Here is a 12,572-nt window from a genome sequence, read left to right on the forward strand (position 1 = left end):
AAAACAAGGATAGATCTAGAGTGAAAAAAACATTCTGTGAGGGCATGGTATCTACCCTACAAATTTCAGAGTCACTGAGTTTTAGGGTTTGGGTTTTACACATTGCACTAGCTCTAGTCTGCTCCTGTGGACTGAAGCTCATTAGTTGCTGGAGTTTGTTAACATTTGTCTCTGACAGGGAATCAGTTCTTGAGAGGTTTCTCCAAGACACAAACTGGAGAACAAACAAATGGGAACAGTTGGAGATTTGCTGATCCAGGCTGAAGCACAAATTCAGATGTGTCTTTACTGTCCTTTCAGGAGTAGTGCTGATCTATTTGGTGAGCGGCTTGGAACTCAAGCCCTATGAGGAGAGACTGAGGGAGCTGGGGTTGCTTAGCCTGGAGAAGAGGAGACTCAGGGGTGACCTTATTGCTCTCTACAACTACCTGAAGGGGGGTTGTAGTCAGACAGAGGTTAGTCTCTTCTCCCAGGCAACCAGTACCAGAACAAGAGGACACAGTCTCAGGCTGCACCAGGGGAGGTTTAGGCTGGAGGTTAGGAGGAAGTTTTACACAGAGAGAGTGATTGCCCATTGGAATGGGCTGCCCGAGGAGGTGGTGGACTCACCATTACTGGAGTGTTCAGGAGGAGTCTTGATAGGGTGCTTGGTTGCATGGTTTAGTTGATTAGGTGGTGTTGCATGATAGGTTGGATGCGATGATCTTGAAGGTCTCTTCCAACCTGGTTTATTCTATTCTATTCTATGTAGTTCTTTGTTTTGTGCCAGTCACTACACTGGCTACTACTTTATTTGGGAAAGATGAAGCTCGGTCCATTCTCTTGTTTTTCCCTGGCTAAGAAGGCTGCCTTCTTGTACTGGGAGCTAAGCAAGATGCAAAACAGTTTTAGAGAAGGGACTAGCCATTCAGAATCACTGGCACAGTATTTGACCGTAACAAGTGACAATTTACCTGTACAATCCCTTCTTTTTTATGTCATTGAATGTCACTCAAGGCACAGCTTAATTCAGGGAACAAGTCCTTACTGTGTAAGTCTCTTCATATATGAAGTCACTTCATATATTAAGAAATAGACCGTACCTGAAGGGATTCATCCTTATGGGATGTATTTTCACTCAAAAGTCCAAAAGCAATTATTTGCTCTGTTGTTCATATGTAATGTATAATGGTATTTCATTGAAGCTTTTCAGAATAATGCACTGAAAGCTGAATTAACAGCAGTTTAAAAAAATGTTAAATTCTCACCATAAAATCACTTCATCTGTTTGCCAAGGAAATGCTATTTCAAATTATGTGTTGCCATAGCAAAAAGTTAATTTGAGTGTCTGTTTCAGAAGTGTGCAATTTCAGGATGTTTCTCTTGGTGATGGATAGGGAATGTGATTAGTTCTGGCCATATCTGTTCTGTCTGTTTGGGAGCAGAATATATTCTGCATATTTAAAAGTATATTTTGACTGCAGTGACATCTGTGCACTACAAGTGGATGTTGGTTTTGCTCAGTAATTCTGCTAACAGATACTATTTTTTTGATTTATAGAAAGCAAAGGGGAAATTACAGTGTGGTGTAGGATTCAGTCATGGAGAAGGGCTGCAAGCTTGCTTACTCCTTACAATTTGCCCTAGATGTCTTTGTTATAATTGTGTTTATCATGCAGTTGTAAAAAGCAGTAGCTCTATATATCTAAAGGTGTTTTAGTAGCATTTTGGGTATCATAAATGTCCTTGTCTCTCTTATGCTTTGGGAGGTGCTTTTTAAAAACAAAAGTACATGTCTAGCTACATAAAAAGTGTTAATGCCTTACAAACTCAATTTTATTTTCAAAAATAGTCCAACAAAATGAATGGAGATCCACACCTTGATTGTTCCCAATACAAAATAGGTCACAAAAGTGTTCGTCAGGCAGGTATCACTGAAACTGATGCAAGTTGCTGACAGGAAAAAGTGTGATAAACCAGAAATATGTTAGTATACATGAGTCTACACAAGCAGATAAAGTTCTATCTCCTGTTACAGCCAAGGCTACAAAGAGCTCTTATTGGTCTTTTAAATGCAGTGGCTGACCTATACTGTATCTGCTGCACTCCGAAGTGTTTTTGTTTTACTAAGATACTCCATTGTGGCTGTTCTGTCCACACGTGCTGGAGTTTTCCCTCTGCTCTGTGACAAGTGTAGCCCACAGAGATTCTGCTGGGCATGAACAGACTGAGCATTTGACAGCTCTTTGCAGAAATGTTTCTACAGAACAATTGTCATTGTGTGTAAACCAAAGAGCAGATGCTTGATAAATATTGGAATAGTAATATTGAAAGCATGGAAGTCCAGTTTTAGGTCCACTGTAACTGTTGGGAGGTAGGCATATCATAAGCACATTTCATAACTCTGGCAGCCAGTGGTAGATGAAATGTGATGATTTATAGAGCATCTTGGAACTTGCATTTAAAATGAAATTTCAAGACAAGTAGGCATGTGCTGTTCCAGTGAGAAAATGTATCATACTACATCTAGAAGAGGAGTGGCTGTTCATCTTCTCTTCTGTTTACCTTTAGGTTTAGACTAGTACAGTTTTTCAAACTTTTATACATACTTTTTTCTCTACATGTTTTCTTTGCAATCACAACAGAATATAACCTTCTACATGATATAGCACTGGAGGCAGAAGACCTACTTGTCTATTTGCAGGCCAGTTCATTCCTGCATTCCAGGTCATGAGTTCATAGAATGGTTTGTGTTGCAAGAAACCTTAAAGTTCCATCCCCCTGCCATGGGAATGGTCACCTTTCACTAGACCAGGTTGCTGAAAGTCCTATCCAGCCTGGTCTTGAATACTTCTGGGGAAGGTGTGTCTGCAGTTTCTATGGTGTTCCAGACCCTCACCATAAAGAATTTCTTCCTTTAATCTAAATGTACTCTGTTTCAGCTAGGAACACCTCATCTCTAAATTTTCTGATAAAAAGTCCTTCTTTATCTTTTCTGAAGACCACCTTTAAATACTGGAAGGCTATTATAAGGTCTTGTCAGAGCCTCCACTTCTCCGGGATGAGCAACCCCAACTCTCAGCCTGCCTTCATAGGGGACATGCTCCAGCACCACGATCATCTTTGTGGCCCTCCTCTGTGTCCAGCAAGTCTGTTCCTTTATGCTCGAGGCCCCAGAGATGAACACAGTTCTCCAGGTGAGGTGTTACCAGAGCAGAGTGGCAGAATCACATCCCTCAACCTGATGGCCACATTTCTCTTGATGCAGACCAGTCTGATTGGTTTTCTGGGCTGAGAGCTCATATTGCTGGCTCATAGTATTTAATCCTTCAGCACACCTACATCCTTCTCCACAGGGATGCTCTCAATGCCTTCACTCCCCAGTCTGTATTGACAGCAGAGATTGTCCCAACCCAGATACAGGACCTTGTACCTGGCTTTCTTGAACCTTATGAAGTTCACACAGGCTCATTTCTCAAGTTTGTCTAAGTGCATCTGGAGAGCATCCTGTCCCTCAGGTATGTCAACTGTACCAAACAGCTTGATGTCATCTGCAAACTTGATGAGGATAGACTCAATTCTACTGTCTTGGGACCCGTATTGCTATTAATGCCTTGTTACAATTTGCCTCTTAATAGCAACACACATTTTTTCTTTATCAGTAAAACTTGTATAATTTTCTGACTTACTACATCCATCACTGGATATTCTGTGCACCAGTTATGTAACACTGTTGAAGCCAGACAGATTTTTTCACTACCAGACTTACGCTATGATTTAACCCTACCAGTGATACAAAGTTTAGCTGTATTGTGTCTTTATGACTGTTGGTAACAATGGACATGCACAAGAGCACAATTTCCTCCCTTTCTGTACCCAAGCTAAACGTGTTATCTCAGTGGTGCACCTTTTGCAAAATGTCCCTGCTGTGGTGTAAAGAGATGAAAAATGGTTCCTGTCTCTAAAGAATTGCTTGTGCTCACTGAATATTGGCACTATCGCTACTGCTGGTTTCCTTAATCCAAAAATCACCTTGATGCCTTTGACAGATAATCAAATCATAATGGAAAGCGGGCACAGGTACAACCGCCACTTCTTAGGATAGACAGAATGGCTTTTAACAGCCAAATTACGGCAGGATTTCCTTACAAGAGAGTTCACAAACAATGCAGATGGTTTATGCTTCTCTGTGTGTGAAGTTTCTCAGGGCAAAAGTCAAGCTAAGTTTCATAGCACCCTTATCATAGAGTACTTGTGTTAGCTCTTGCACCATACTGATTTTCATGAGAGTCTGTTAGGTTGCAATGAAATAAATCATAAACACTCCTGTATGTTAACATGAAATATGGAAAATGTTATTTGTTATTCACCTGCATTTTCAAGTTGTTAAACTTTGATGGACAAGTAATAAAAGCATGTAAAGGTTGCAGCTGTTGGAGATGGTACCTAGTTACAGCTTTCTGGTTATTCACCACAGGGACTAAATTGTGTTGATAACTTGCTCTCCCTGAAATCTCATTGTGCAGACAACAAAATATCTCTGAATATTTGCAGGGTAGAACCCAAAGTGATGTGGTTTTGGTCCTTTCTGCACTGGCCCCACCATGTTCACCCCCCTGCCATTTTTATTTTAAGTGATAATTCCAGTCTTCCATAAATGTGAACTTTTGCAGGATTTAAAATAGTCTACATTTCTTTCTCATGATATAAGGGATTGTTTAACATTAGGAAACTTGATGCTTGAGTAAATGTGTTGTATTAACACAGTCCAAAGGCTGTCTGCGTGTTGAATGCTTTGCAGTTTTTGTAAAAAGGAGCATCTGCTCTCCCTTCACCTTCTTTCCTTGTCATACATGTGCATTTTTAACAGTTCTACAAATGAGTAAATATTCCTTCAGTGGATAGATTAATTGGAATTACTTTTGTATTCTGAGTACTTATTTTCAGCACAGCTATTAATTAATTTGCTGCCATCTTAAGTTGTTGTTGTAGATACTTGCTGACGTGGAAATCAGCGTTACCTGAGAAAGCTCTTGCTTTTTAACACAGTGTGATGATGATTGTTTCACTTCTGGTAGAGCTCTGGCATGATTCTGAAACAGTAGTATTGAGTTAGAAGCTAGGTCTTCACTGGCAGGTAGATTTCCTGGGCTTGAATAGTCATTACTCCCAAAATACAAACTTGTCAGTGGTTTCAAATATTAATTTACCAAACTAGTTTAGGCTTTTCATGTTGTGGTTAAATGTTAGTATTTTCATTCAAAATATTCCTGTCCTTTCAGAGGTATGTTTTGCATGTTGCTGTAGAACTGCACTGCCCATTTCTCAAAGGGCAGATGGCTGGTGGGACTGTGAGGGGGCCAGCTAGCTTTCCCTCAGGAATGACTTGAGGCAGAAGTGAGCCCATTATTCTTCCATACATGAGAGATAGGAGCATTTATTTCAAACAGAGAAAAGCTTTTCTTTGTCTGCTTTTTGTTGGTTTTGTTAAGGAGGGCCAAGATCAGGATTTTTTTTTAAATGTAATATAAAAACTTAAATTCTATCTTGGTTCTTTAGCTGTGGTGACTTATTTCACCTGCCTTTGGAGAACATTCCTCTCCAACACAGATAGCCTGGATAGAACAACTTCCATGCAAACTTCTGCATTTGAAAGGTACACAAAGCAGGTTATACTGAGGAGTTGATTAAAATGCAAATAGGATGATGCTTCCCAGAAGACAGGCATTGTTCCTCTGGATAACTTTTTGTATATACTCTTCACAAACTCAGATATGTCAGCTAAAAATAAAGCTGGTACATATTCTAGTGTTGGGAACCTGTGAATGAGCCTGACAGAGAACTTTTAAGTACGAAGGATTTAAAACATCCCTGAAAATGCCATCTGCTGTAATGTCCTCTGTAATCCAGTAGCCAGTTCCTGTTGAGACTTTCACAGATGTACAACCATCTACCCATCTCCTTTCCTCCATAGCAATGTGTTCACGCACTTGGAGTTATGGTTTCTGATGGTGGTTCTCAACAGTTCAGTTCTCAAAGATGATGACTGCTTTATTAATTTTCAAAATAATGTGATGCAAAGAAGGTATCAGGAAGAAAAATCATTATGAAACTGAGATGTGCAGGCTGTTATAGTCTAATTCTAAAAGCATGAATTCTTGAGTAGCTATTAAAATAGGTACTGGCATCTTTAGGGAAGATTCTGATCATCTCTGTCCACAATTTTCTCAGAGTGTTCTTCTTTTAGAAAGATAGTATACTGCAGCTGCCTTCCAAGAAACCTTGTCTTGCCTTTGAGTATTTGTATTCAAATGTCTCTCACTGTCATGTAGTGCTGAAAGTTGCCACCTTACCGAGCAGGTTTCAAGTGCCCAGAACCAAACCTGTGCATGCAATTGTATTTAGGCAATGCAAGGCCAGAAGCCTCACCTCTGTTGCAACTAGTGTGTGTTTTCGATAAAATGTTGCTCCTTTACTGTTTGTATTTCTTTAACACTTTTAACATGCCTTTTAGAACATCTGAAAATGTATACAGGCCACACATCGAGTACTGTGTCCAGTTCTGGGCCCCTCAGTTTAGGAAGGATGTTGACTTGCTGGAGCGTGTCCAGAGAAGGGCAACAAAGTTGGTGAGGGGTTTGGAACACAAGCCCTACGAGGAGAAACTGAGGGAGCTGGGGTTGCTTAGCCTGGAGAAGAGGAGACTCAGGGGTGACCTTATTGCTCTCTACAACTACCTGAAGGGAGGTTGTAGACAGGCAGAGGTTGGTCTCTTCTCCCAGGCAAACAGCACCAGAACAAGAGGACACAGTCTCAGGCTGCGCCAGGGGAGGTTTAGACTGGAGGTTAGGAGGAAGTTTTACACAGAGAGAGTGATTGCCTGTTGGAATGGGCTGCCCAAGGAGATGGTGGCGTCACCATTACTGGAGTGTTCAGGAGGAGTCTTGATAGGGTGCTTGGTTGCATGGTTTAGTTGATTAGGTGGTGGTGGATGATAGGTTGGATGCGATGATCTTGAAGGTCTCTTCCAACCTGGTCTGGTCTGGTCTATTCTGTTCTGTTCTATACACATATCTTGGTTAAGCATACATGATATTGAAAAATGTTTATAAATATCTAAAGGGTGGTTGTCAAGGGGATGGGACCAGAGTCTTTTCAGTGGTGCCCAGCAACAGGACAAGGGGCAGTGGGCATAAATTGTAACACAGGAAGTTCCATCTGAACACAGGTTAAAAATTCTTTACTTTGAGGTCGATGGAGTGCTGGAACAGCCTGCCCAGTCTCCTCGTCTGGAAATACTAAAATCCTGCCATGGTGAGATCCTATGCAACCTGCTCTAGGTGCCCCTGCTTTAGCAGGGGGGTTAGACTAGATAATCTCTGGATGATTCTTCCAGCCCTTACTATTCTGTGATTCAGGGTTGGGGGTGGGGGCAGGAGGAAGCCAACAAAACCAACAAACACTCAAGCAGACCTTTTGGAAATATTTATGTATCACTAGGCCTGTTTTTCAGTGAGTTGCTAAAACTGCTCAATATTTGCTTTACCCTAGGTGTGATGTGTGTGTTTGCTTACTTTTGCCACTTACTGCTTGAATTTTAGTAAAAACTTACTTTTAAAGGTTCATCCTTCCATTATTACATGAATTATTGGGTGAAACTAAAAACTCTGCCTGAGAAAAGAAGTTTTTTTTCTCTATTGTTTAAACAAGTTCAATGCATTCCCTGAAAGCATGTGTGCCCTTTAAAACACTGGGATTACAAAACATATTTCAGCTAATTGAAAATAGGGTATAATTACAATTAAACTAATTTTTCCGGTAATCTCATCCAAAAACTGAGCTCTTTTTAATTACCTTCTTTGTTCCCCTACTGATGAGGTCAACATAACAAGCGAATTCCCTTGCATAATTTTGACTGCTAGGCTCTCTGAGTGGCACACCAGTGTTGTCCTTCAGGGACCTACCTGTGTAGAGCTTCCACTGCTGTCAGTGTCATTGCAAAGGAATGCTTGTGAATTGATTGTTCTTTTCTTTTTTTTTTCCTTCTTAATGTCACATCACTAGGATACATCTGCTCAAGAAATTAATACGTAGAGTACAATATCTGCTGCTAAAAGAGTAGCTCTGAAGTGAAGAACATTTGTTTGCAGACAAGGATTGTGCATTTCTGCCACTGGAACGAAAATTTGCTCTAAGGTCTTTAAGGCTTTTCCTACATGGACTGATGTGATAATTATGTCTGCATGTTGTTTTTCAAGCGGACATGCACTTGCTTTATCTCAACCCTAAACTGATCAAAAGCTTTGCAAATGGAATTAGTGCTGTCTTGGGCTAATAAACTTTGACTTACAGGCATGTATATTCCTATGGCCTTGAGTCAAGCTTAGTGTTAAAGCAGAGCAACCACATATTTTTCTGCCAAACTTTCATAGACCTAGGCTGAATCTGGCCTTTACTCCTGCCTGGACTGGTGCAGCAGCAGCTCAGTAGCAGGCACTGTAGTAATATCCTTACCATTGACAGCGCCATAGATGGTCATTTGTGTTACACTGTTGGCCGGGCACATTTCCATGCGACCTGACAATGGAAATAAATAAGTCCCAAGACAAGACACTCTGACTTGCTTTCAGCACATGTTGGGTAAACATAGGAGTGTTGGAGACAGCTAAGTTTCTTCTATATTCAACATGCTATTTACAACACTATATTTCTCCTCTTTTTTTTTCTTCAGTACATTAATAAAAAATATTGGAGGTGATTATAATGGAAAACAAGTATTATTTGTACATAATTTTAGAGACAGTAGGTCTACAAATAGTCAGCTGAAGACACAGAAATAAGCTAAAAGTAGTCATCTTACAGGACTTTGTCTTCCCAGTAAGACGTGACCTGAAATATTTCTGTCATGAGAGAAGAAAGCCAAATGATGATGGAAACTAAAATTGTGTTGCTTTAGCCCATTTAGGGAAAAGAGATTTATGTTGAAGAATGGCAACATTACACTGTTCTTGTTACTGATGTCATTTAAAAGGAAATTGCAATCTCCTTTTAAGCACTAAAATATGTATTGTTGGTGAGATGACTGATGTTGCTGGAGTCGAACCATCTTTGTGACCCAAAAGAAAAAAAAGCACAGTTTTCTGCCCTAAACAAGCTTACTCCTCTTTTTCTTATCTACACAATGACCTTTGGCCTAAGTGGCATTATTGTCAAAAAAAACCCACCACATTTTCTGGGCAATGTGGATGGACAGAGCATTAAAATTAATCTTAGAGTGGAAAATGTGATGATACTAACATTTCTAATTTTGTTGCTATCAACAAAAACATTATTGTGCCAGAATCATGCATTCATATGCCCTACATTAAGCAAACCACTTCTAAAATTCTGTGCTCAAATGACCTAAATTTGTATGTATAAACAATGACATACTTGTATGCAGTAAAGTATTTATATATTAAATATACAGAAAAGGTATATGTGCAAGTGCTGAAACTTTCTCTCAATACCCCAGATGTCCACACAGTTATGATTTCCAGCTGGAGCATAACCATTTTTAAGCGAGTCAATCTGATACATTCTAAGATGACAGACCACACGGTTAATTTTGATCTCAATGTCATTCTCTGATACATCCACTGATACATGTCCTGGGACCTACATGTAAGAATAAAGTCAAGAAAAATAAAAGTCAGACTAAAACCACGGAAACTCGGTTCACCATTTCCTTAGGTTACAAAGGTTTCTTGGAAGTCTTCTGTGCTCATTTACAGATACATGAATGCTTCTGATGCAGAAGTTGGTCTGTTGTCTACCTCGTTAAAAGTATGGTAGTAATTAGGTCTGTCCACAAAGGCTACAACAGAAATCAAGGCTGAAGTTATTGCTGTGTAAATACCTGAGGCTTATTATTGAAACAGCTGTTGAATGAAAAAGGCAAGAAATGAAAAGAAGAAATTTTACCATTACTTATATTATCTGGATTACTCCTTTAAAATATCCTAAGTGTCTTCAAAGTGTCTTATAATTTACTTTTCTGAACAAGTGGAGGTTCTGTCAGCTTCTCTTATACACATACAGACCTCACACTCTTGAGCTCAAAACCGAGACTTTCGTAGCAATGTTTTAGCTCAGAACAAATAGCAGAATTCAAGATATGCAAATGCTTTGAATTTTTCCTTCCTTTGGATTTTCCTAGTTCAAAGATCAGTAGAACATTTACCTCCCCAAACAGCACTGCATGTCTGATCATCTTTTTGTCTTTTCTTCCTTCCCACAGGGACCCTATAAAAATACAGCAGCTGCAAAACCAAATTCGTCTGGAGCAAGAAAGTGGCCAGTGGTATCATCACCAAAAGCAACCTGATCAGCATCATCACTCTCCATCTTCTCCTTCCTTCCCTCCTCCCCCCTCCTTCCAAGAGCTGGAGTCTAGCCAGTCTGTCACCTCTCCTGTACCAATGAGTATTCTTAACTCTCATACTTCCCCAACCATGCAGTCTTCTGGCTCCTTCAACTATGCTCGGCCTAAGCAGTTCATTGCTGCTCAAAACATTAGCCCTGCTTCAGGTTATGTGACTCCATCTTCAGGATCATCTACATCCAGCCTTCCTTCCCCGATGTCTCCAACTGCTTCTCAAAAACAGTTTGGGAGAGTGCCTGTTCCCCCTTTCTCTCAGCAGTTTGCTCCAGAAGGGGAGTACACCTGGTCTCCTTCTTCTCCATCCCCTCCGCCCCCTCCTCCACCTGTCTTTAGTCCAACCACAACATATCCAGTGTGTGATTCCTTTCCACTTCCACCTCCTCCACCCCCTCCTCTTCCTTCACTTTCTTCACCTTCCCACAGCCTGTCTCCGACTCCCAGATTTTCTAATTCTGGCCAGTCTCCAGCAGCTTTTCTCAGCTCCATGCTGCCATCCCAGCCACCACCCATCTCTGTCAACGCATTAGGCCTCCCAAAAGGAGTGACACCTCCGTAAGTATCAGCTAATGAGCTCTTTGAGTTTGACTATACTGAACATTACTGTACTTGCTTCATCTTATACTTTTCTAGTCTCCTCTGATGTTGTTACCTGCTACCTGAGAGGGAGAATTGCATGAATTGAAAATGCCTCTGGCTAGAGGTGGGATATAGTTTTATAATCCTTACAGAGGTTCTTAAAATGTCACACACTAAGAACACAAAATAGAAGAAGCTAGAGAAGCTAGAGCTTTAAATGGAGTTTATGAAAACATGAAAGCAGCAACAAAAGCCTCTGTATGTCCAGGACAATGAAAAGACATCCAAGAAAACCTTTCTCATGGCCCAGTTCTCTTGAAGTCAGGTGTTCCTATTATATCTTCAGGTAGAGAAATATCAAGTGAAGAGACAATTGTTCAGAAGTCCCTATAGCTTTCCCTATAGCTTTGTGATACTTAAAGTGTAAAGTGTTAAAATACACATCTGACAACAGAGCAGTCATAACAATATACTGACTTTTGGCTAGAGATTTTGTTCTGAGAAAGTTTTGAAAAGGGTTTAGGAGGAGATTTAGAAAGACAGTGCGTAAAAACAAACAGAATCCCTTTCCCTAACAACTCTGCATGCTTGTTTTCTGCTTTTCTCTTCTGTAAAGGCCAGAATAGTATTTTGGAGCATGTCAGCTCCCATCATAGATCAGTTTGTCTTTCCACTGGCACTTGACTCTCATTCCATTCTTAGAGAACAAAGAGACATGCTGAAGAACAAAAATGAGAATAGCTGTATCCAAGGCTTATTTATAGCTTTGTCTAGAAGTTTGTCCAAACATATCTACAGTATCTAGGTGACTTACTCAGCTACATACCGTTGCAGTGGGAACTTCTGTTATTTCAGTCCAAAGATATAAAAAGGAAGAGAAGTAAGAAAGCAGACAAATATCAAAGTAATAAATCATGTATATTCTTTAAGAGGTATTGCATTATCTTGATTTCTGTCATATAACTTGTTATGGAGCCTGGCCATAAAAGAGATTTAGGAGAAAGACTAATAAATAGTGCAGTTTTCCCTTGCACTCAGAATAGTGGTGATTTTCTATCTTCTTGTGCTCTTTGCACTGGCTGAGTTTCTCTATTGATCCTGATGGTTGAAAATTGTGTCAATAATTTACTGACAGCTGGACAGGTAAGCAGAGCCTTCAAAAGGCTGCAGTTACCCCTGGTTTTCCAGAAAAGGCTCTCGTACAGCTTTATAGCTCTGGATAGTAACTGGGTTCTGCTTCAACTTTCCTTCTGTATGCGGCAGCTCAAGTCTCTCCTATGTCACGCTTTCTCTGTTATGCTATGTTCATGCTCACTTGAGGCATTAGCTGTGTTTTTTCTCAATCCCTTCAATCTTTGGATAGAGACAAAATTCTGCAAGGATGCTTGCCCCTTTCTCATGCTCCTCACTTACCCAAATCCAGCACCTAGTCTGAGTATGCACATGGTGATGTGTCTATCCCTCCCGAGGACAAGGCAGCAGCCTCAGGCTTTGAGCTGAGGATAAGGGTTGACTGTTTGACCTGCATTCCCTCAGGAAATGTAGTCCAGATGGGAGCTGGATCATGTTAACTGTACCGAATGTGCGTGTGTAT

The 12,572-nt window shown here is 40.4% G+C and overlaps 1 protein-coding gene across 1 annotated transcript in view; it reads left to right on the top strand.

Annotated features, from left to right (window-relative positions):
- PALLD (palladin, cytoskeletal associated protein) overlaps positions 1-12,572 on the top strand; it is a 185,042-nt gene that overhangs the window by 143,783 nt on the left and 28,687 nt on the right. Inside the window, 1 exon segment of the mRNA XM_054165940.1 lies at positions 10,259-10,954. Within this exon segment, the coding sequence (XP_054021915.1) occupies positions 10,259-10,954 (696 nt within the window).

The sequence above is a fragment of the Dryobates pubescens genome, chromosome 1 (assembly GCF_014839835.1).
Source record: "Dryobates pubescens isolate bDryPub1 chromosome 1, bDryPub1.pri, whole genome shotgun sequence".
Taxonomy (NCBI): domain Eukaryota; kingdom Metazoa; phylum Chordata; class Aves; order Piciformes; family Picidae; genus Dryobates; species Dryobates pubescens.